General features: G+C 41.4%; 1 protein-coding gene across 2 annotated transcripts in view; it reads right to left on the bottom strand.

Moving 5' to 3' along the window:
• Positions 1 to 23331, bottom strand: part of BMERB1 (bMERB domain containing 1) — a 47380-nt gene extending 24049 nt beyond the window's left edge. Inside the window, exons 1-2 of one of the 2 annotated variants that reach the window (XM_039560592.1) lie at positions 23135 to 23331; positions 308 to 431 (exon numbers count right to left, since the gene is read on the bottom strand). In XM_039560592.1, the coding sequence (XP_039416526.1) occupies positions 308 to 431; positions 23135 to 23240 (230 nt within the window). In that variant the 5' untranslated portion in view covers positions 23241 to 23331. Of the gene's footprint in view, positions 1 to 307; positions 432 to 3065; positions 3087 to 23134 lie in introns of those variants that run through there. The other variant, XM_019281568.3, reaches the window with a different exon arrangement.
• Between the last annotated feature and the right edge of the window lie 536 nt (positions 23332 to 23867).

Genomic DNA, 23867 nt, shown 5'->3' with positions numbered 1-23867 from the left:
CAGGTAAGAAAATATGCTCCATAGACATATACTTTGCTACAGTTTCCTTTTGTAAGCAAGAGATCTGTTTTATGTACTCTGCAAATTGTGCTGAATAAAAAAAAAAGGTGCTGAATTAAAAAAAGGTAATTTCCTTTGCAACTACAAAAATCATTTCCCAACGGCATTTTGTAAGTGCTCACCTAACTGGGATGCTCTTTATCTTTCTCCCTTTTAAAATGTCAAGCAGATAAAAGTAGTCTAAGTACCATTCTTTCCTATTTTGATTAATTTTGCATAATGTTTTCCCAGAAGGATTGATACTTACATAAACCTGAGTTCTGATTCTCTTCTGACTAAGACTTCCCGAAGTCTCTGGATCTTTGCCATCTCGAGCTCAATTTCCTCAGGCATCATTGTTGTTTCAGCCATTGAAATGATGTCAAGTTGATCTGTGTGTGGAAGCAGAGAAAATTAATTAAGCCAGTCAGACTGTCTTAATGGTGTTTTTCAGGAATGTAAATTAAATCAGAGCTACCTAACTATGGAGTAATTAATTCTAACTGAATGCTGTGTTGACTGGTTTCTCTATTTTTTTGGTTATTACTTCCAATGTAACTGTTTAGAAGTGGAAGGCTCCGTAAGCCAAAGTGACAATCATTTTGTTAGTGAGGCTCGACCGTTCCTCTAAGGAATCCCAACCCCATACACAGCTACAGCCACCATTCCTTAACTGGTATCACCACAAACTGACTGCTTCAAAACTCTCTCAGAGCAATTACTTGCAGCTCTGAAGAGTCCTATCTCGGTGCAGGCAATGTAAATCCATGAATGTTTCCCATCTTTAACCCTTCTAACTCTCCATGCCACTCCACTCTCTTAGCTTGACTCAGAGCTAAAGCCCAGCCCTACCAAGAGGAGCCAAGGATGTGATCAGAAATTATGTAGGGCCTCATCCTGCAAGGGGCTGAGTGCCTCTCACAGGGACATCACAACTGGTTGAGGAGATAAAAAGTACTTTGCAGTAATAACCTGGCAACTGGTAAGGCCATGGTGCTTCTATGATTATTTCTACATAATTGATGAATTACCTCTGTAACCCAGAGAGAAACAGGGCTGTGAACTGTGCTCCCTGAAGGTAATTTATATAAGATGGGTTTGGAAAAAGAGCCGCTTGGCCTCTAGAAAAATCCATTCCAAAGGTTCATCATACTTGGCCTTCATGTTAAACAAGAATTTAGAGACTGAAAAACAGGGTGGCTGCATATTTTGGAGATATATTCCTGAAAGAAGGCCTGTTTTAGCTGTATTGATTTGAAAAAGGGAAAACAGAAAGGTCAAAATCTACTCAGAATAATTATCCAGAAAAGAGCAGACAAAAAGCATTAGAAAATAAGCTGTTCAATAATTAAGAGGAGACTAATTCTGAAGTCCCTCATGACAGATTAAGCACAGCTGAGCAGAATTTCTGACAGAAGCTTGGAGTAGGAATGAAACTACAAAATCTCAACAAACAGCCCCTGTATGAGCTTAGTTCATGGTTCTCCCAAAATGGAAGCAAAGGAAAAACATTCTATGCTATATAAACATACACTATTCTATTCTATATAAACATATACTATATAAACAAAATATAGTTCCCTTGTATTTAAAAATAGGTAAAAAAGATATTTTTTTAAAGTTATCCTGCTAGTATTATCTGCAAGTTTTGACTTCATTTCTTAACAAAGAAAGTGGGGAAACAAAAAAACCCACTTTTTTTTTCAAGACAATCTTGAGAAAAAGCAGTGGGACAAATTTTGAAATGTCTGTCATGAGAGAACAGCCATGTTTCAGTAATTGTTTTTAAAACTCAAATTGCAAAACTGGTTTGTAAAGCAAGGCTATCTTGTGTGTCTGAGCACACAAATGATGCCTGTACAGGATGGATTTCCCTATTAGAAACCGTTGTATTTGTTGGGGTATATTTAGCTGATGTGTAGTCTAAATGTCATGAGGTTCCCACAGGCCCACCTCTCATTTTCACTGCTTGCCAAAAATATAAGCAGGAGATGGGAAGTTATTCTGATGCTACCACGAATTAAAGCCAATAATACTGGTAAACAGAAATATAAGCCATAAATAAATTACACATACGTACATATTATAAAATTAGTTCTCAAGAACTCAGAAAACAGAAGGAAAAAAAAGTAACTCATTTACTTGCACTCTGCAGCTCTAGCTGTAAGTGCCCTAGTGACACCCCTCGCGTGGGGTCAGCTTCCACCTTGTGATTTCAACAATTCAGGAACAAACAAGCCTTATGCCCTGGTGATGTGCTTAAAGCCAGCACAAGAATTAGGGTGTCAGGCAGAAGTCTTCTCTGACCCCTTGCACAACAGTCAAGAGATTCTCCTTCACATCCCACTCAATGTGTGCTTGAACCAGAGAAAGTATTTTTGAAAGTGATCCAAAATTATGCAGTGTTTCCAAAAGAATTAAAACTGCAAGCAAGGCAGCAGAAGTTTGAAAGTGGAGGGAAATAAATATAGAAACAATTAGATATTAGCTCACAGCTTGTTCTGCAAACTCAGAGATGTGGCTGGAACAATGGAACGGAGCACAGGTGTAAGGACACTGCCCCTGAAGAGGCCAGGTCAGGATTCCCACCTCACCCCCTCAGCATTGTGATCCTCACAAACCACCAGCCTGTTTGGGGCTCAGTTTCTCTTCTAACATTGTGGATAACTGGCCTACCTGGCAGCAGCTGTGCTGAAGCATAACTAATTATTTTTCATGAAATGGTTTGAGGTCCTGGGATGTGAACCACTTGGGAAGAATATGTTAACATCATTGAGCCTTTAAGTAAAGCTCTCGCTCTGTCCCAGTGAGGAACGACACCTCTAGTGCCTTGATACATGACTTAGAACAGCTTCACACTGAAGTCTCTTACGTTTTCAAAAAAGAAAGAATAAACATTTCATTTTATTTAAAGCAGGTATGCAGTAGTCAACTATTTTTTTAGCATATATTGTTATTAAGCTTTTTTCCTGGTAATGATACAAAATTCATAAAGCAAAAGTGGAGACAACACTGAGATTACTCACAGCCAGTGACAGGATGAAACTGTTTTGTCTGTTCTGCAATGTCCGGGATAATTTTCAGTGACAAAGAAACAAGTAAAAATATATTACTGTATGCACAAAAAGATATTAGCACAAAAATAATTACTATACGGAAATAAAATTATCAAGCTATTACATATAGTGAGAGTGACTGAAGAGGTAAACCTGAAGTTATTTATGCATAATTTTGCTTCAATTTAAATGGAGACTGCTATAATTAAACTAGGTATTAACTTAATGATCACATTTTATCCTCAGTGTGCCAGCCAGAAATAGAACAGTAGCCAGCTATGTTTAAAAGCAACAAAAAAATAAATTGCCTATTAAGTCAGTAAGTGCAAAGAAAACTTTAAAAGAAGCCTGAATTGACACAGTGAGAAATGGGAGAACGCTTTACACACGGTGTCAATAGTTTCAGACCAATTGGTAAGGAGTGCTGTAATTAATTATCAGCAAAGGTCCTGCTGCTGTCATGGATGGTGGCCCCACAGGAGGAGCTCCCTGTGCTCTGCAGCCATTAGTGGTTTAATTGTCATGGGGGGGGTTCTTATTATTGTAAACATCATGGAGAAGGTTTGGTGTATCAGTAATACAAAGGGTCCCAAATTTGTGCTGTAGGAACCCAAAACAATGTTGCTGCTACTCTGGTGCCAACCGCACACTGAGCTCCATGAACACCTCAGGCACTTGCAGGCGACCTGCAGCATGAAGGCAGGAAAAGCTCAGGGAGGAGTTGCCTGTGGATACACAGCAAGCATAGGGTCTGCTGGATCAGAAGTCTTCTCAGGACAATGTTTATCCTTTTCTTGTTTATGACTATTGCTGTTGGAAACTCAGTCACTCAGCCTTCAAGAGTCATCTCAGTCATTCAGCAAGCGGTGAGCTCTAGCACAGGTTAAGGGTAATGGCCCCGCTCTCTACCACTTCTCTTTTTCATCTTTGACATGGGTGAACCATCCTAAATGAGACTGTTTGTTCAACCCATGACTGCTAAGAGCTCTTTAAAGGATGGTAGTACAGATAAGCTGCATGACTTCTCTAATGTGGATACCACTCAACAGCAAACCTGCTCTTCAGCCCACTCAATTATGGTGCTCCAGTTGAAAATTATTTTAAGTCATTGATCTGGACTGGACTTAAATTGCGCAATTTGAGGCCTACTTCCACTCCTTTAAATTGTCCAATAATAAGATAATCCTTGTTAAGAAAATGTTAATGGATAAGTTTTGTTCCAAATCCGGGTCAGCACTTTTGGGGCTTTTTCAAGAATTCAGTGAAATTCTTGAGCTAATCCTTTTTCACTGAAGTATATTAAGTGCTAATAGAGCAGAGTGCAGCAAGTAAACTCTTAATGCTACTTCACATATCAAAATCAAGACTTCCAAGACCACTATTGGTTGATGAGACAAAAGAGGAGTAAGCAGGAGGCATAGGTCAGAAGTGGATGAAGAGAGAACCAGCTAGTGCCACTTAAAACCAGCATGCTTGGTGGAAATTGAAATAGTTGCATGATGCGAAAATATTGTTATAGTTCAAAATATTCCAGATAAAAATATGTTCATGTGAAAAGAATCAGATTATTCCTATCGTTTGTCACTAGCATGTCACCTGGAGGCATGAATGGCTAGCTTTGCAGCCAGGCCTTTTACTATACCTTTTGTTGCTGCCTCAGAGTTGATTTTTTTTTCTGTTTGATTTAATCCTTCTGGTGCAGGATGTAGTGGCCAGTAACTAACCTGTGTAGGAAAAACTACATTTAATTGCTTAATTCTAATCTAGCTTGCTGCAGCATTCTATTAGTGTGAATCCTAACAATTACTAAATTTGGCATGTGTGTGGCACAGTATTTATTCAATGCTTTATGATGTAATTTCCATATAAATACAATACAAACAGCTGCAATGTATTTTGTTCCTGGATTGCCTGAGAGGCTGCAGTCTTGCACAATTCAGAATGGGTAGACTGGGGGAAAGGGAAAAAAGGGGCAGTACCAGGGTGGCAGTGAGCTGACTGTTGTGGCACTGAGCACATCCCACACTTCTGCTGGTTTCACTGCCTGGGCTCACATGGTTTGGACACAGGCAGTGGTCTGGCTTTGGAAAACATCCCAGGGATGTCCTCATCCTGCTGCAGAATACAGCCCAGAGTTCATTTCAGGAGTTCTTTCAGAAATGCTGTAATCTCCTCTTTTCCCTCAAGGCAATCTCTTCCCTCTGCCTGTCAATTTGCTCTCCTGTTTCATCTCTTGCACCAAGAACAGGTTGGTGATGGCAGTGAATTCAGTAAAAGTTGGGATGGTGCTGCTGGTTGCATCAGCCCTCAGTGACCAGCTTATAGGCTGCACTGAGGCAGCAGGAGCACAGATACCTGATTAGTTTTAACACTGTGGAAAAGTAATCCCTAAAGACAATAGGAGTGTGCAGAGGCTATTACTGGAGGAGCAAAAAGCTAACGTTCTACTCCGGTCAGATGTGCAAAAGTTCTCAGAATCACTTTGCTTCCACTGGCATCAATGGCACTGAATAAGGGAGATAGCATAGCTGAATTTTGCCTCTAGCATGAAGCTGAATTTTTTTTCTTATTATTGTGGCTGTTATAATTTTTGAATACTTACTGATACTTCTCCACGAATGGAGCAACACATTTAAATTTTGGGATCTCTGGCACGTAGAGCTATGAACTGCACTTTGGGCTGATACAAGGAGCACACCTCCTTCACAGGTAGCCAGATGTGCTTTGTCCCTGCAAGCAATGGTAGCCAAAACTTTCTGACACAACTGTGCCTGCTGGAAAATGCCAGAGAAGTGGCATTCAGAGTATTTGGGGGATAACATTGGATTCAGTACATTTACTATAAAGTCAAAAAGAACCCCTCTGTGCAAAGACCCTTGTTTCCTTTCAGTGCATGAGGATCCAGAGCAGCCTTGCACTTCTGGAAATGTTAAATTCCAAAAGTAATCAGAAGTTTCAACTGCAGTGCAGCTCCCAAGTGCACAGGGGGTAATCTTAGAGCCCTGAGATATTGGCTATAACCAGGCATCAAAGCTTCAAATATTTTTGCCAGACAGCAGGGCAGCTAGAAATCCCAAAGGTGTTTTTTTCACATGCTCCATGTTTCAGAGTAAACCTCTGGGCTGGCTGAGTCCTCTTACAGCTTGGCTTTGCAATAGGCAGCTGTGAAATCTGGCAGCTCTAGGGATCCTCTTTGGCAGGAAGAATCCAGAGATGCCTACTGAACGCTGATTAAACACCAGGATCTCTGGGAGTGTCATGGTCATCAAATATCCCTGCTTCTCCAATGTCATTTGGAGAAGGAGAAGAAGTGGGGGACTTTTCTGATTTGTGGGGAATTGTGGTGCATCTCTGCTTCCAGCAAACCTGAAGCACAAAGCACCGGCGACCTCGGCTCTGTGCTGTGCTGTGTAAAGATCACTTATGTTCTGGGATAAACTGCTGGACTTGAGCAGTCCCTCACATCTGGTCCATTCTGCAGCTCCTCAGGCAAGAGATCAGAATTTCATGTCTGTAGAGAGACATATATTATTAATTTTTTTCTCTATTCATCTACCTCTTCTCATTCAAAAACCACCACAGATCATTCTGTTTGCCATATCATTTCCTCCCAAGAACTACTAAATCATCTGCTGTCACTGGTGATGGCTCTGTTCTTCAGTCAGCTGTGGTCTGAGTGTAATATATATTATATATATATTATAATTATTCTAATTGTAATTATAATATTGGGATTTATTTTGTCATGAATACTTTTTTTTTTTTAAATTATCACAGATTTACAGCCCAGACATCTTCAAACATAAGTTTCTACTTCAAAAGTATCTCACTGACACTCTACCATATGACCCCATTTTAAAATTAGGTGAGCAGAGAATATAAAAAGCACAGCGTGCAATTGCCCACTGCACTTCTAGAATCACTGCCCTGTCTGTTCCATATCTAAGAGCCTCCGGTTATAAAAAGATTCTTTTAGTTGCTTGTCCTGTATATTCTTGTTCTTATCTCCAAGCTTTGACCTTCTATCTTTTATTATTTACCTTTGCAAGAAAGCCTGTTGGCAGCTATCTATTCTTTCCCATTTCAGGCTTTTGTATACTTGGTCTCACTGAGATTTCTCTTGAAATACAAATGCCACATTCACAGTGTTGAATGTTAACTCCTTCCTCTAACTCTGAAAGTCCTTTTGGTTCCTGTGGTATTAAACTCAAAAGTACTGCATACAATGACTCCTGTCACATCTGACTGAAGTGCCTGCAGTTGCCCACTGCCCAAATAAGATTCTCAGTTGCTTTCCATCTTTTATGCTGTACTTCTGTAGAACAAGTTGCCATGCACTGAATAAAGCTGGTTTAAAAACTGAACCTGAAAGAGATCCTGCTTTGAGTTTTCTCACTGAACTACATATCCCCATGCAGAAATAGACAGTCAGTGCTAAAAGTGATTGCTAATTAAGGATGGTCTTCAGTACTTTGCTAACTACAAGTTTTACAGTTAAATGATTGTTCCAACTTTTTAATTTAGGGACCACTTTCTGCCCTTTTTCCCTATTTAAATATATATACTAGCACAAATCCATAGTGATAAGATCTATAAAGATCTTGCCTCTTAAAAAAAAGCATCAATTTATGCTTGTTTGTTATCCTGTAAAATTTATAAGCAGTAATTATTCTTTGCTTTGTTTTTTGTCAGTTTATGGCAGTTCCAGTTTCCTAAGTGGGTAATTATGCAACCCTTTAATCTTACACTTCCCCCAGGAAAAAGATGTCTCTAGTCTTGAGAAACTGCTTTGTGCACAGAAAGCTTCATCTTGGTTGTAATGATATCCTGAAAAAAACAGCTCATCTGGCAATAGTTGTTCATCCTTCCCTGACAATAAGGATCCTGTGAATCAGCACCAGGCTGGAGTTCTTGTAGAAATTTAATGTCATGCATAGGTCTTAATGTGATATTCAGACTTAACATACCTCATACTATGCTATCCTATATTGGGATTATAAATTCCATTTCTTCTACCTTGCCCTTAAGCTTTCAGATTCCAGCATTCTCCTGACTTCTGATGCTGTCAGCCTTGTGGTACTCATCTCCTTGTGGTGAGGGAGACAGGTGCTGTAAACAGCTCAGCTACTGTGTATTGCAGGCACAGTAGGTCAGACTCAGGACGTAGAGAAGATTAATTTGACCATTATCTGGGGCTTTAAGGTAGGATTTAGCTGTTTGAGGTCCAGTGTCCTCTGCAGTCAGACACTGCCCCTACAGACTGCAGACTCCTTCTCCATGCAGGAAGTTGTAAGGATCCATCCTGTCAAATTAACCTATCCCTTCAACAGAGTGCTCCATATCTGCTTCTATGTTCCTCCCTCTGGATCTAAGGGCGCTTGTGTGTGCAAGGAAATGATTCAGTACAGTGGGACAATGTGCTACCTAATTATCTCTAACTACAATCAGTTCCAGCTGTAAATCTGTGTTTGATTTGGTGCTGGTTTGTAGCAATATCAGTATGATTTTCATGGAGGTGTTTTCTACTACTGAGAGTTCTCCTGGCTTTCTCTATTTTCATATGTCTTTGATTTGTGTCTCACAATACTCTGGATAGTCCCCTAAGCAGTCAATTTTAGGGGGAGAGGGAGGACTTTTCCTCAGTAGCACCCTCTCTTGCAGTAGTTTAAGAGCTAATACAAAACCATATTTACAGATCAGGAAACAGGATTTCAACACTCTCAGCAATAAATGACCAAGAAGTCAGAACTTAATATTGAACTAAAGTTTCTTTGAAAAGATAAGACAAAAGCAGCTTCCTATTAAAATCTTTGCATAAACAATGAATAAAAGCCCCAGGCCTGATTTGATTATGCCATAATATTGTCAAAAATACAGATTTTATTAGTGTGATAGAAATTTGCAGGAAGTGCTCCTGATGTAAATAAATTCAGGATATGCAGAAGTATGTCTACTAAGATAAACTACCCCCATGACACTTACAGGTTGGATCTTGAAAACCCTTAGGGGTTTTGACACTCCAATTACAGGGTTCAACCTTGCTACTTTGATGTTGATTCCAAGACTCTGTTTGGGCAATTTGCATGCCCCAGCCAATTTCCATTCAGTCAGTGATAACAAGGTTGCACACATCTCTTCAGCTGGTTAGAGGGCAAATGCATAAAAATGAGGAAAACAGAACCATGAAAACAGCAAAGGGAGTTGGAATTAATATCTCTATAAAAACCTTTTTAAACTCAAGTCCTATTGAATTAAAAAACCCCAGACACATTATTCATGGATTCACATCCAATTCTCCACTCAGCTGAAACCAAATCCTGTTTTAATATCAGCTGCATCTTTGAGTTGAGACAGTTTTCAAATATCCAGATTCTAAATTTAGCAGATTTAACTTTTTTTCCTTATGGTGACTGTGATAAGGTCACAACAGCTCACGCCTTCAGATGCAAGCTGTCCTGCAAGTGACTGCTCAGTAGGCAGCTCAGGATCATTTCAGTATAGTTCCTATCACACATTAAACATAAATATCAAGCAACACAGTGGGTCTTTACTGGTGCCTCAGAAATCCTGACAGAGTGCAAAAGGATTTGCTCACATACAGAAGTTTTTCAAGCAATTCCAGCACAGTGGAAGGGCATAGTCACGACTGGTGCCATCACTTCAGAGCCCAGTATTCCGCATCCCCAGGGCCTGAACTGAGCCACAAACTCTCTTCAAGACAACTGCAGTCCATTTGCAAAATAGCCCATGGTATCTCATCCAACCATTTCTGTTGTGCATAAAGAAGGATTAAGTGGGTTTGAGTGGGATTTAAAGAAAAGCTGTCCACATAATTAGGTCTGCAGAGAATTATGACAGACTTCACAAAGTACTATACTTGAATTGTGCAAGAACATTTTCCAGATTTCCTACTGTTATTTCCAATTTAAAATAAACTCTAGTTTGGGTACCAGTACCACATTCCTTGTTTCCAGGTGCTCTATGACAACAGGATTTTTCACACATTTGGCTGGTGACTTTAGGTGAGGCGTGAAAGCAATTTCCCCCAGACCACACTACATGTCAGTCTGGAACTAAGCAACCTAATTTGTCTTGATGTAGCTGCAGTAACAGAGTGGCATTTTTCCACCTCTTTCTAGATGTACCACTGTGTATTTCATCAGGGATTCTCCTACTGACCTAACCAGATGGAGGGGTGCCCCCATTATCCCAGCAAGTCTAAAACTAGATGCTTCTCCTAATGTTCTGTTCTCCTGGTTCCTCACTCTTCTCTCTGCCCCTATACACAGATAAACAAATAAATAAATCTCTGCATGCGAGACAAATCAGCTAATTTCTCATGATACTGTTTCATATACCACATATCACAGACTTAGAGAAGATTTTCTTAATTACATACCCAGTCTGGAATGTGTCCCATTTAAAATGCTGCCCAGAGAAATTCTCAATACCAAGGTAATATGTGACCTCGTATCTCATATATGAACTCTCCCCGTTTTGCAAAAATCAGTATGTGTGACACAAATACTTGGTGTAAAGTTGAAGGTCTCCTATATGAGAAGTCACCTTTCTTACGAGGCAGGTGTTTGAAAAAGGAAATTTTTTTTCATCTGAGCCAAGAATTTTGTCTCAGTGCATCTCCACTTCACAAAGCGTGAGATCAAGATTTTTGACATATGCTGAACATGCACTTCACCAAGAATTAGCCACCACAAATCCAACGCATCAGAATTCTGTGTTTCTTAATTTGAAATTCCCTGTTTAAGAATTAAATATAAGCCTAAAAAGAGCTAGAAACAAATTTGTCATTCAGTGAAATATTGGGATGCCACCAGCATGAAATCTGTTGGTTTCTTAAAATGAATTAAACTAAATTGCTTCCTTTTTTCTTCCTCTTTCCCCCTCCAGTAATCTTTCCTATTTGATTCTCTGGCTTTACAATGAGATGTTCCTAAAAACACCTATTAGGTGTTTATCTCCCTTGTTGCTATATGAAAACTTGCAACCAGAAAAGAAAATAATATTGACTCTATTCAGGAAGTGTTATCAGATAGACTGAATAGACAAAACACATTCACTATAACCTGTCTCAGATCACTCTTCGTACAGTAAATTCTACAGGATTAAATAATTAATTTACCTTTCATTTGTAGTTTTAAGCTCTGTTTACAAATTCTTACATTTAATGGGCATTTACTTGTAAAAAGGAAAATAAAAGCTCCATTTAATTATTTCCTCAGAACTCATTATGCAAAGTTAACCTCCTGAATTAAGTAAGCTGTTAGTGATGAATCTCATTTTTACAGACCTTTATCTGAATTATCTTTGACCTAATTTGTGTTGATGCAGACTGGGGTATAAAACAATGCTCAAGTACTGCTATGAACAGTTCATGCTCTTTTATTTGCATCTGTTTGCATGTTTTTCAGCTCATTTGCAATATTGATTCATTTAGAAAGATACACATCTCAAAACAACCATCCCCCATGCTGCCTGTTTCTTTATTTGACTCACCAGCAAACACCCATTTATCCTAGCCAGCATCTGATAATGCCCTGGGTTAGCCCACAAAAATGTCATTGCTATCCAGGCTTCTTGGATAGCCCACAAAAAACTCACAACTGTTATTAGGGGAGGATGTTCCACAGGACCTAGAAACTGATGAGAATCCTGATCATTTGTTCTAGTAGAGAGAGTGGTTTCTGGCTTGGGTATTTTGTCTTTCTACCATTCCAGAATAAGGAAACCTGGGAAAATTATTAAAAGGATATTCCATGAGATGGGATCCTGTTTCTTGCTCTAGGTATATTTCACTCCTGCAAAGGGCAGTGGATGACCCCCTTATAAACACACAGATTATTGACTTCTGAGAAATATCTCTTCTCCCTCGTGATGAGTGAATGCAAACATGCTACAAGGACAATATTTTCTTTGCTGTAAATACCTATATATGCGGAGGACTCACTGGAGACAGTTTTTTCTTGCTTGCAACACAGTTGTGTAACACCTTCCCAGCATGAAAATAGTTACGTCAGGTTGTAACTGTTAGCCACTGTTGTGGCTAACCACATAATTTTAAAACAATAAAATTAAGTGCTATGATTTTCTCCACTACAAGAATATTTTTACAAAGATATTTTATATCCAGACTGTTCTACATAAAAGGTAAACTCAATAAATTATTTCTCCACAAATCCTGAGGGAAAAACTCACATCAGCTACTATGAAATGGCTGCAACAAAAAACTGGGAAGATGCTTGAAAAAAAGCTTTGCCTGGGTAAGATTGATGTTGGAAGAGCTCTTGTACATGGTCTTTGTTTCTGATAGGGAATTACGCTGACATTTCAGCTCTCTTGCAGGATATCTCTGCTGAACAGACATGACTTGGACAAGCTGAGAGTGCTTTTCATGCCTTAGGTGTGGTCTGTCCAGCCCTCAGATCCCTGCAGCTTTGCACACACAAACCCAGGAGCAGGAGAGCTGTGGTTTGAGTCATAGCTGTATTTTTTTTTCTTCGAATGAACATAGGAGATGAGGCAGAAAGCTGCAGTAAAGACAGGAGGAATCAAGGGGAGGGATGAATTAAGCTCAGTCGTTCATTCTAGCACATCATGCCTGCATATCAAAGACAAGATTGAACGTAGTGGAACATGTTGCTTGAGCCAGTACAAGAGCTGGCACCCATCCCGCCCAGGGAGTATATGGAAATGGTTTCATAACATGTAAACCTTGAAATAGGCCTTAGTATTCCCCTCCTCCCCAAATTATTGTCCAAGCACCACTGTTACATCCCTCTTGAATACTTTTTTCACTTTATCAAGAAAGAAATTAAAAGGAACACACTGGTCACTGGCTGCCTCCAGGTACCTCAGTGCTTCTCACACCACAAGCACTGTCATTTGTCCTCACTCCAGTGACCCCCAGTGCCTCAGAGGCACAGAAAATAACATCCAGAAATCAAACTGCATTAGTTACCTCTTTCTAGAGGTCTGATTTGTGAGAACGGGCATTAGCTTTCCTAGTAGCTCTCCGATTACTTAAAGACAATGCAAAAGAGTCAGGAGTTGAAAGTCCTAAAGTAACCAGCTCTTGGTATCTGCTCAGGTGTGCAGGACAGAGGAACGGACCAAGTGCTTAAAATAATATTTTATTTTTCCAAATAAACCTGTGTGAGATGAAAACTTGCTTGACATTTACATAAACCATGATGCTGACAGTGCAGCTGCTATTGGATTTCCACAGTCCTTTCACCTTTCCCCACGATGCTATGAATTGAAAATACAACCTTATGCACTTTAAACAGCAGTTTGTCCTTCAGAGAACGAGGAGAACATGTGTGTAGCCTGGTGGGGAAGTTTGCACAGTAGATGTGATCTGACAGCTGTTTCTATGGAAAAATGGATCCAAAGCAGGACACAAAAAATGAGGGAAAATTGCCTTTGAAGGTTGACCCAGAAGCCCTCATTGTCAGTTTTATTCAATGACACTGGGTTAGACCTTTATCTGTAAGGAGCTATTTTAGTCTGGCTCAGGAAAACTGCCAAGGAGTCAGGACGACTCTGGAAGGGGTTTCTGTGCCCAGCCCTGCCACAGCCCTGCATGAGGCTGAGCCCTACCAGGAGGCTGTAAACAGAAACTGGAACAGTTCCTTGCTGTGGTAGGTACCTTCCCCAGTGTGGAGCTCCCACTGAAATCATTGCACCTTCCCATCTGCCGCAAGACTGAGTTTAAGCCACACTCCAAGGAAAGCAATTCCTGCTACATCACTTCATTTTATGTCATGGAGATTTAAAAAGCAGTACTAAGAAACACACATTATTTGTTCATTTCCTTCCGTCATTTTGCTCAGTGGTCAAAGGAAACAGCCTGTGGATTTCCATTTTATTCCTCACCAGAGTCAGATTCTGATCCTGTAATACTAACAAAAAGCTTCAGTACTTATGTTTCAAATGCTACTGTAACAGTGCCAGCTACAGCTAATGTTCAGGGGTTTCAAACTTATTTAGTTTGGTATTTTTTAAAGATTTTTTCTACCTTCATTATTATTTTTTTTTATTCCAAAACACAAAGTCAACAAAATATTCACTCTCAAGGAGTCTTGCAAAACCTCTTTAGGAATGAATATATGGGCATCAGTTGGTAAAGAGCAGCATATTTGCAAATGAAATAATAGTAAAATGGCCACTGACATTTCAAGATTTCACATTTTCAGGATATTCTCCTATGAAATTATCTGACTGCATGCCAGAAAGCTTGTTTCTCTGTCTCTCCCCCCTCTGTGATACGATTCTCTAATAACACAGTTTTCTAACAGTGATCTAAACATCTTACCAGCAGCTGGCAGGTAATTTTAGGTAACCTTAAAACCACTTGGTAATTATTATAGATATATGAGTCCAATCCAGTAAAGACCAAAACTGATACTGGTATAGAGAACTGCTTCAGACAGTAAAGAAACTGGTTTACATAATAGATTCCCACTCCAGCAAGTAAATAAATATTGAGAAAATGCTTCTCAGAAGCCAAGAAAAAAAGGTGTTTCTCATTTCATAGGACAAGTAATTTCCCAGGGGGGTGAACATTGCTATTCTTAAGGCCATGGGCATACAGTGAGTACAGTCTGACAGCAGAGTGGGAGGTCAGGCAGCAGAGAATCATACTGGGATCTTGTTCTTCGGTGTATGAGGCACACAGTATCTGCAGGGAGCCACAGGCAAAAGCTGTGTCCTTTCTTAAAGATCAAATAGCCAGAGCCAGGAGAGCCAAAACCAGCTGGTTCTTTCTCAGTGAATTCTGAGGTGAAACAGCACAGGGCTCCAGCTCTTCAACTCACACAAATGATGACAGCTGGTAAAAAAATGTGTTTTGTACTTGCCTTTCATCTGTGGATGTGGAGTCATTCTCTAGCAAGCTCTGTTTTCACCAAGTAAATTGCTTTTGCATACTGACTTTTGATTCACTTTTCTTTAAATACACTAATATTTTCTTCCTCACAACTGGCATTGGGCAGCTGTGAGTTTGAGCTGCCTGAGGTCTCAGAGGTGAAGAAATGAAAGCAATTCAAGCAGAGTCCTACCTATATCTGAGACAAATCGATAGCTGGCTGTCACCTTCTCTGCATACGAGAAAGAAATTTCCTAATCGCAGGATGTTTCACCCCTTGCCAAGGCAGAGACAAATGGATCTTGATTTTACTGGCTTTCAAAACACCATGGCTTGCCCTTCACTATCACATCCCACACACTGTCTATGCCACAGACAACTATCAGCCTGAAGGAAAATGTGTGCCTCAGAATCTGCCAAACTGCAGTAACTTCAATCCCCTCCCAGGCACGGTGCCCAGAGGAAGCTGTATAGGAATCCATGGTAGAGGATGAAAGGCAAAAAGCTACAGATTGGATAAGGAAGGTGGGGACACAAATGCGTAACTGAATTTCTGTGACTTTCTCTTGTGTGAAGCAGGATAATTTGAGGAGCAGCTGCCGCTCACCATAGGGACTCCAATATATTACCTGATGATTCACTGCTCACAGACAGGGAGACTGTAGTGCCATTACTCTGCCAGTGCAAATGGTTCTCCAGGGAGCAAATGCTCATCCCTGCTTGCCACAGGACAGGCCCAGTGACAACTGAGGCCAGAGACACCAAACCCATGGGGCAGCCTGACAAAGATTCCCAGGGGAGTCCACATAGAAGTGACATAGCCCCCAGATCCCCTCCCCTGTTTTCTAAAGAGAATCAAGGTGAACAGGGCTCCAGGAGATGAAGGCACAGAGTCTGGTCCAGTTTTGCTTTTACTGAAATCAGTGAGGAAATTTCCACTGATGTTAATGAAGTCAGGACTGTGCTTCGTATTTGCAACCAAGAAAGTGTCAATCAGGCTTCTCCATCCTTTCCCACGGAGGTCAGGTCACTTGCTCTTTTGGCTTCAACACCATTATTCTAAAACTTACTTTGGCCTCCTGGACTGAAAGGACATAAGTGGTAAAATTGACTGTTGATTCCTTTCCTGGTTTGAGTTGTTTTCTACAAAAGATGAACAAAACCATTAAATCACTTTATAATGAGATCTTTTGTTCTAATTTTACCAGTATATGAAAAAACCCAAATGTGCGTGTAAAAAAACTACAAAAAACCCTAATCAGTGAAGGTTTGGGTGGCGGAAGGATTCAGGGCAATAAAAAGATCCTTAAACACTGCTGATATTCTTACAATAACAAATTACCTCTTGCATTTTGGTAGTGTTTGCAATCATTAGGCTTTTGCAATGAGCAGCTTGTGTCACTGGAAATCATTCATCCTCATTCAGTGACAAACTCTCTTAAAAATATTTTCTCAGATATTTTGCCCTTTATGAGCTGACAAAATGTTGATAATTCATGTTTCATTGCTGATCCTGAAGGGCAACTAATATAATTTATCCAAGGGTGCTCCTCCTGATTTCTCATAGTTTGCCCTCCAAGCACACGTTTTTCATCTCTGTGTTTTGAATCCATTTATACTGTGCCTTTTAAGTAGGCAGACAGCAGAACATGTTTCATGGAAATAAATTAGCATTATTTATTGTCTCTGGGTCTATTTTACTAAGTAAGATTTTTATGAAAATGGAACATATTTAGCTACAGAAGAAGAGCCCTCTGGGAATAAGGATTAAAGAGTGTTGAGTTTCAAACTTTCTTGTGCTCAGTAACTACAAGAAAACTCTAGAAACTTCACACATAATACACAGTACTCTGCAGTGCATGCCCAATCCTAAATGTAAGTTTTTGTTCCTGTTTTATAACGCACCCTTGAGGCAGACATACACACACTCTCACAAGTGGTTTCTCTGATAAAAACATGCCATGCAACGAAGACATCAGTTATCAAACATAGTGAAAAAAAATTACACAGACTGAGTCCATAATCCCACAGGCTACCAACAGCAAGGATGATTTTTGTAGTTCAAAGTGTCCTAGTTTCCAAATCTAATGCATTTTTTTCTGTAAAATATGTTTAAAGGAAATGAGAAAATTCATGGGCAACAGTCCCAAATATGACACTTTAGGTTCATCAATAACTTTTTCAGCAATTATTGTTGACACTGGTTTGACTATAAACATTGCATTGAATGCTAGGTGTTCGTTTCCTGCTTGGCACACACGGTTGGGGCACAGAGTTTTTTAAGTTATTAACCCTCAGATTTACGAGTGTCTCAGGCGAGAGAAACGTCTTCGCTGTGATATGTGAGTAGATGTGCAGCAGTAAGATCTTGATCTGTAATAACCAACATGTTTTTGCAGAATAGCCTCTATCCAGAATTACACAGACTCACAGAACAGGTCGGGTTGGAAGGGATCACAGTGGCTCACCTGGTGCCACTTCCCTGCTCAGGCAGGGTCTTTGCAGGGCACACAGCACAGGATTGTGTCCACACGGCTCTGGAGTATCTCCAGCGAGGCAGTCGCTGGTCTGTGCTCTGAGCCCTCCCTGCTCACACTGACAGACACAGATGGTGTCCCCTCTCAGCCATCTCCTCTCAAGGTAGAACACTCCCAGCTCCCTCAGCCTTTTCTTTCTCCTCTCAGCCCCTTTGGCTTTGATTAGATTGGGATGGATTTGCTTGCTGTTTTCCTCGTTTGTCTGTGTTTTGTGGAGGGGTTGGACTTCACAGGATACAAAGTATTATAAAGAGACATTTATGTCCAGAACCTTGGGACAATTTAGGGAGTAGATAAGCCGCACTTTTTTGTTGAGAAACCCTGGACACACATAGCTAGACAAAAAAGTGAAAACTCATGAAATATGTGCAATATGTGAGGCATTATGAAAGAAGGCCCAAAGGTATATGTTTGAATATTTAACTATCAGATGATAGAAACAAAAGGAGGGAGACTATAGGAGCAAGGGTGGCCCAATAACTGATATATTTCTGCTCTGTGGCCTTGAGACACCCACATAAAGTATCATTTGGAAGAAGCTGCTTTAAGAGTCACAGTTTCCTCCCCATTGACCAATATTTTAGTACGAATACACTCTGAGACACTAAAATATTTCCAGTTCTCTCTTTTCCTTCTTCCTCTGTCTCAGCAGTTGCCAGAGCAACCAGCTGTGGGAGGGGGAATTAGAAAAATGAGACAATGTGTATAATAGTATAAACTGGATTAGTCTCACTCTGTCAATCATTCTCTGGACTCTTTGTGAAGTAAATCAAACACCAAGTTACAGCCTTCCCTCATAAGCTACAGGGATGCAGCAATGACCTGGTGGAGATTATTAAATGGTACATTTTAGGTACAGACTGCTAGCCAAAATCGCAAATTACTTATAAAAACACTAAGCTGTGTAGGAGAATTTTAGAGCCATCTGACTGCCATCAAAGCAGGTGAGTTTTAGAACTGTTCTATAGAAAACAGCCTCAATCCTTTCTAGAAAACCCCTTCTGATTTTCAGTGTGGGAGTTCTGTCTTGGTTCCACAGATCAGACACGGCTGCTTTTCCTCTTGAAGTACAATATAAATATATTAACATTAAAAATAATGAAAAAGGTAAAAATCTAGAATGGCAGCATCCTTTGAATCAGTTGTCTTTGTTGATGACAATGTTTTGCCCAATATTTTCTAAAAAGGTCTAGGGTTCACTGTAAACGTTTTATTGTCACCGTGAATTTTTTAGTCACTCTCTTTTCAAAAATTTTACACAATTGTGGGTTTGGGTTTTTTAAGTGGAGACATGGGAAGAATATTAATTACATTCTCTGATTGAAGCCCATGTTCAGACCTTCACAAAGCCAGCAGTGCTGCTGTTTCTATAAAAAGAAGCATAACTGTGTATATCCTTCAGTTAGCCTCTTTCCCACCTATTTAATAGATGGCCTGAATAAGCCTAATTTGTTTTGTGTCTTTCATTGCCTGTAATAGATATAATTAACAATTATTCCCATTTACAGTAACACAAGGGCATGACTGTGAAGGAACAGCATGATGGTTGTGTCACATGAATTCATTTTGTGCCTCTGAAACTTTTTTTTTTTTTTTTTAATTTCTTTTTAAAACCAGAGTGGAAACATGATGAGATTGGGGAACAGTGTTATGAGAGTATGATAGGCAGGGTTATATTGCATCACTGACTGACTGGGGAGGTGTTGAAGTAACAGGAAGTTTTTATGCAAAGCACCAGCATGGATTTGTGGATGTCTGTACAATATGTGGGGCATTATGAAAGAAAGCCCAAAGGTATATGTCTGAATATTTAACTATCAGATGATAGAAACAAAACATTAAATAGCCCGTGTTTTCAGTGCTCAGCAGCAGAGCATGTAAATACAAACAAGAGTCTTTCTGGCTAACAGGCTTAGAAAGATTTTGAAGATAAAGTAACTGAATATGGTGAAATAAGTTTTCACATGTGTCAGCCCAGGATCTCAGTGAACCTCGGAGCTGTTCTATCTTTCTAATACATCAGAGTGATCTCAGAACTAGATTCACCCCACTGGTGCTGTTCTGGAGTGTTCTCATGCTCCTTCCTTGGACAGAACTTGTGATACAACACTCACAGCAAGAAGGGAGAGCAAGTAAAGCTGCCTGTGAAGGCTTTGTGCTACTACTGAGTCTCATGGTGGGAATCTCCAGCTTCTTTAGTACTAAGCTGTAACAGGGCCCCTTTCCCCTATTCTCCGCTTCATATTCCAGAACAGTCAAAAAGGTGGGTCTCTGCAATACAGGAGTGTGGCAGCTTACCTCCAATGCTGAGTTACCTTTCAAATGAAAACAATAAACAAGTTTCATGGTGCACTAAATTGCATCAAAGCATAATCTTTGCAGTTTTCTGGCATTTCTGCTTCCTTACACTGACTCAAGCTGGAGGGTTCATGGTGAATTTTGCATTTAGCTTCAGCCCTCACACAAACTGCAAGAGGACAGGAAAGCTCAGCAGAAATCTGAGAAGTGCCGTGTCCAGAAGGACAGTGAAAAACTGCTTTGTCTCTCTGTGGCTCTTCGCATGGTGTGCATGCAGTTATTTAATCAGGCCATTATGAGTTGCCAATGGCAAGACCGATGTTTCTAAATGAAGCTGTGCACTCAGTAGTAAGGACAGACCAAAGTGCTCGAGTGCTCTGCTTCAGAGCAGGCTCCCCAAGACTAAGTTGTAAAAATCGTTTACTGCGAAGGCTTTAACCACATTATCATTATACAAGCCTGACAATTTATAAGCTTGTCTTTTATATGCATGCACTTGAAAACAGATGAGTTGCCCTGTACATAGTAAACCACCATTCTTAGTGTTCTCTAGTCCTTGGAAACTCCCTCCTGTATGCAAAGAGAAAGGCTTCAGGGACTTGTTAAAGAGACATCTTTAAACAATCTGCTTCATATTTTGCTTGCACAGCCACTAGAGATCCTGACACCATCAGGTCACAGGGCATCAGATCCTCAGCTACTGTGATCCAGCTTAACTCCACTGATAACCTGGCTGAAAGAGGCCATTGTAGGGTAGAAATATGCATGATGCACGTTTCAATGCTGTGAAGCAACTCATCTTTGTTTATAACCAATACCCAGCAATGCCTCCAGTACCATGGATAGAGACGTTAGCACAGAGCCCCCTTTCCATTTGACAAACTGAAGAGAAATTACCTGACTTCCATGACATTCTCTCTGTAATGGACATCATCAGGATGTACATTCTCTTGTGGTAAGACTGCACTCACATCACCAGGTACTGACCAGGGAACAGCACTCTGTTGTGCAGTGTTGTACAGATACACAAGTTCTGCCTCCAAAAAGATCCTGATTTAATACAACAAATCCTCAGAGTAAAAAAGGGCAAATTCATATGCAGTAATAGACTTCTGCTTTTGTTAATACTCTTACCAAGCACTTCATATTTAAAACAATATGCAAATACCAAAAGCTAATTGTAAACATCAGTAAAAAAGGGGATGACGGTTTTTCAGCTCCTTCACAGACAGCCTGGCGACTACTGTCATCATGCCATGCAATTTAGGAGGACTGTAAGGAAGCATTACAGTAAATAGTAAGATCTATTTATTTTTAATCATTGCAAAAGTGTGACCAGAAGTCAGCGTTAGTATTTAAATAGGAAAGATAGGCAGCAATCATCTAAACCAGCAACTATAAATAACATTTTGCACAGTATTTAAAGAAAGCTGGAGCCAATAAGCAAACAAAAGAAATTAATTATTCAAATAAATAAAAATTTTCTACTTTTCAAAGAACAGATCACAGCCTCTAGATTATTTCCTACTCCTATCTAAATTGTTATGCACAGAGAAATATTCAACAGAAACTAGTGTGTAGAAGGGCAGCTCAGAGCAGAGCCAGGGTGCACACCTCATACACTGGGTCCTAGTCCTGCCAACAGCCCACTCTGGTACTGGGTGTCAAGCTGTGATTTGGGTGGCAGCTCAATGCTGAATACGTATTTTTGAGCAGATCAGATCTCCCTCTCAGCCTGCACATTGCCTTCTGCCAAACAGACCATCTTTTGTCCAAAGCTTGCAAGACATAATCTTTCCTGGCACCTCGGGATACCAGTTACTATTGTTATTATTATTACAAGTGCTGCAGTGCACTCAGCTCCTGAGTGCTGGAACAAAACCAGACACGGTTATGAGAACAAGAAAAGCACGTCCATATCGTGCCAGAGAACCTGCAAAACTGTTGCATGTGTCTGACTCAACCAACTCAGTCAACAGTGATTTAAGTCTTCAATTCCATTTTAGAAAGTGTGGAATTTCTCAGTCCTGAATCTATGCCAGGCACTGCAACAAAACCAACACTGCAACCGAAGCGTCACTGGGAGAGTTACACCCTGTCATCAGCATATGGTAGACAATAACATAGCCATTAAAAACTGAAGCTAGAGGTGAAGTATCATTCCAGAACACAGCAGTCTCTGAAAAGTAAACAGAGCAGATGCACTGGCTAAAATCTGCTACCAAGGTGCTGCAAAGCCATGCCATGTTTAAAACCATCCACGTGAAACTTCACGATCAAAAGATGGGTGGGGAATCAAGGATATCAGCAACTCCAGTACCAGCCAAGTTGAAATCATCACAACAGATAGCACACAAAGTTTTTTTTTTTCCTGTGGCCAAATCAAATACTTGATGAAACTTAGAAAATATTTTTCTTGATACTGTCTAGTACAGTTTTTGTGACTAGCTTTTCAAGATCTCTTGCCTCAGTGGTTACCTGGACAATTATAAGGGGTTTGCAGGCTTATTAGGTTGTAAAGAAGATCGTTCTGCCAATAGAAGAATAATAGCTGGTATCTCAGAGACAACAAGGTCCCACGGATAATGTGAATTGGCAGTGATGTGTCTTTTTAACTACTCTTTCCGTTGGCACTTTGGACAGCTTATGTCAATTGCCGCTTTCCAGAAAATTATGATTTCAAGAAAGCTCTCCCAGCACAGAACATTTGTTGAGCTCATCAATTCAGTTAAACCACTGAAGGTGTGAATTAAGTGCCGTATTGCTGTACCGTCTGCCTGAGATAACGAGGGAATAAAGTGGTCGTCATCTGTGCTTTCCAAATGTGAAACATGTTAAAGACTACCAATATTTATGAAAATCCCTATACTAAATCCCACCTACTAAACAACATTTAGTTGTCTTTAAACTAAAGACATTTAATGTGAAACATTAAAGACTACCAATATTTATGAAAATCCCTATACTAAATCCCACCTACTAAACAACGGGGGAGAGCAAACGTCCCAGTGATCCTTCCTCGGCCACCCGCTCATCGCTTCGGTGTGCGGAACGAGCCGCCCGTGCCGCAGGCAGAGGCTGGAGCGCCCCGAGCCGCACCGGCTCAGCCGCCCTGTCCCTGGCACAGACGAGCTGTGCGTCCCGACACAGCGCCCTCAAAGCAAAGCACCAGCCTCAGAGGGCAAAACGGTCACACAAACCCTCGTCCCCGAGAAGTCCGAGGTGGCCTCGTCCTGCCAACAGGACCCGGGACCGCCCGGCCCCGCCGCAGCCGGGGCTCCCCGGCCGGCCGGCCGGACCGCACCCGCAGCCCCACTCACTTCTCCCCAGCGCCTCCGCCTTCCACTCCGTCTCCTCCACTGCCCCGTAGCGCCGCATGGGTCTCTCGGCCTCGGCGCTGGCTGAGATGGACCTGCGGAGCTCCATGGCCGGGGGCTCCGCTCAGCCCATGCGGCGGCGCGGGCTCTGCGCGGGCTGGGCGCTCCGTGCGCGGCGCGGGGCCCGCGGGCGGGGGGGGCAGGGGCTCCGGCACATGCTCAGTGCGGGGCTGGGGCGGGCGAGTCGCGACACAAAGCGGTGTCACAGCTCGCACATGCTGCACACACGCCCCCCGGCCGGCCCTACCTCTGCTCGGGTGGGCACTGCCCGCCCGGGGGTGCTGCCCTGAGCTCCGCGGCCCCGGCTCGCTGCGGTGCCGCTGCCAGCGCTGCCAGCCTGCCCAGCCCTGCCCAGCACTGCCAGCCCAGCCCAGCCCTGCCCTGCCCAGCCCAGCCCAGCCCAGCCCTGCCCAGCCCTGCCCAGCCCTGCGGGCTGCGCTCCCTTGGCGTAGCCAAACCACTCGGGCAGGCGAGAGTTAGCAAACCCGCTCGCTGCCAGGACTGTCGATCTTGTGGCCGGTGCAGAGCTGAGCACGTCTTCTGACCTGAGCAGCTGGGAAATAATGGTAACATCCACAGCCATTCATGGCTTTTGCAGTCTAACACATCTCAGGCTGCTGTGCATTCAGCCTTTGGCTTTCCTAAAAGTCCTGCACTGACTGGAATGGCACTCATT

This window comes from Corvus cornix, chromosome 14 (assembly GCF_000738735.6).
Source record: "Corvus cornix cornix isolate S_Up_H32 chromosome 14, ASM73873v5, whole genome shotgun sequence".
Classification (NCBI taxonomy): domain Eukaryota; kingdom Metazoa; phylum Chordata; class Aves; order Passeriformes; family Corvidae; genus Corvus; species Corvus cornix.
This window is presented reverse-complemented; position numbering and strand designations above follow the sequence as displayed.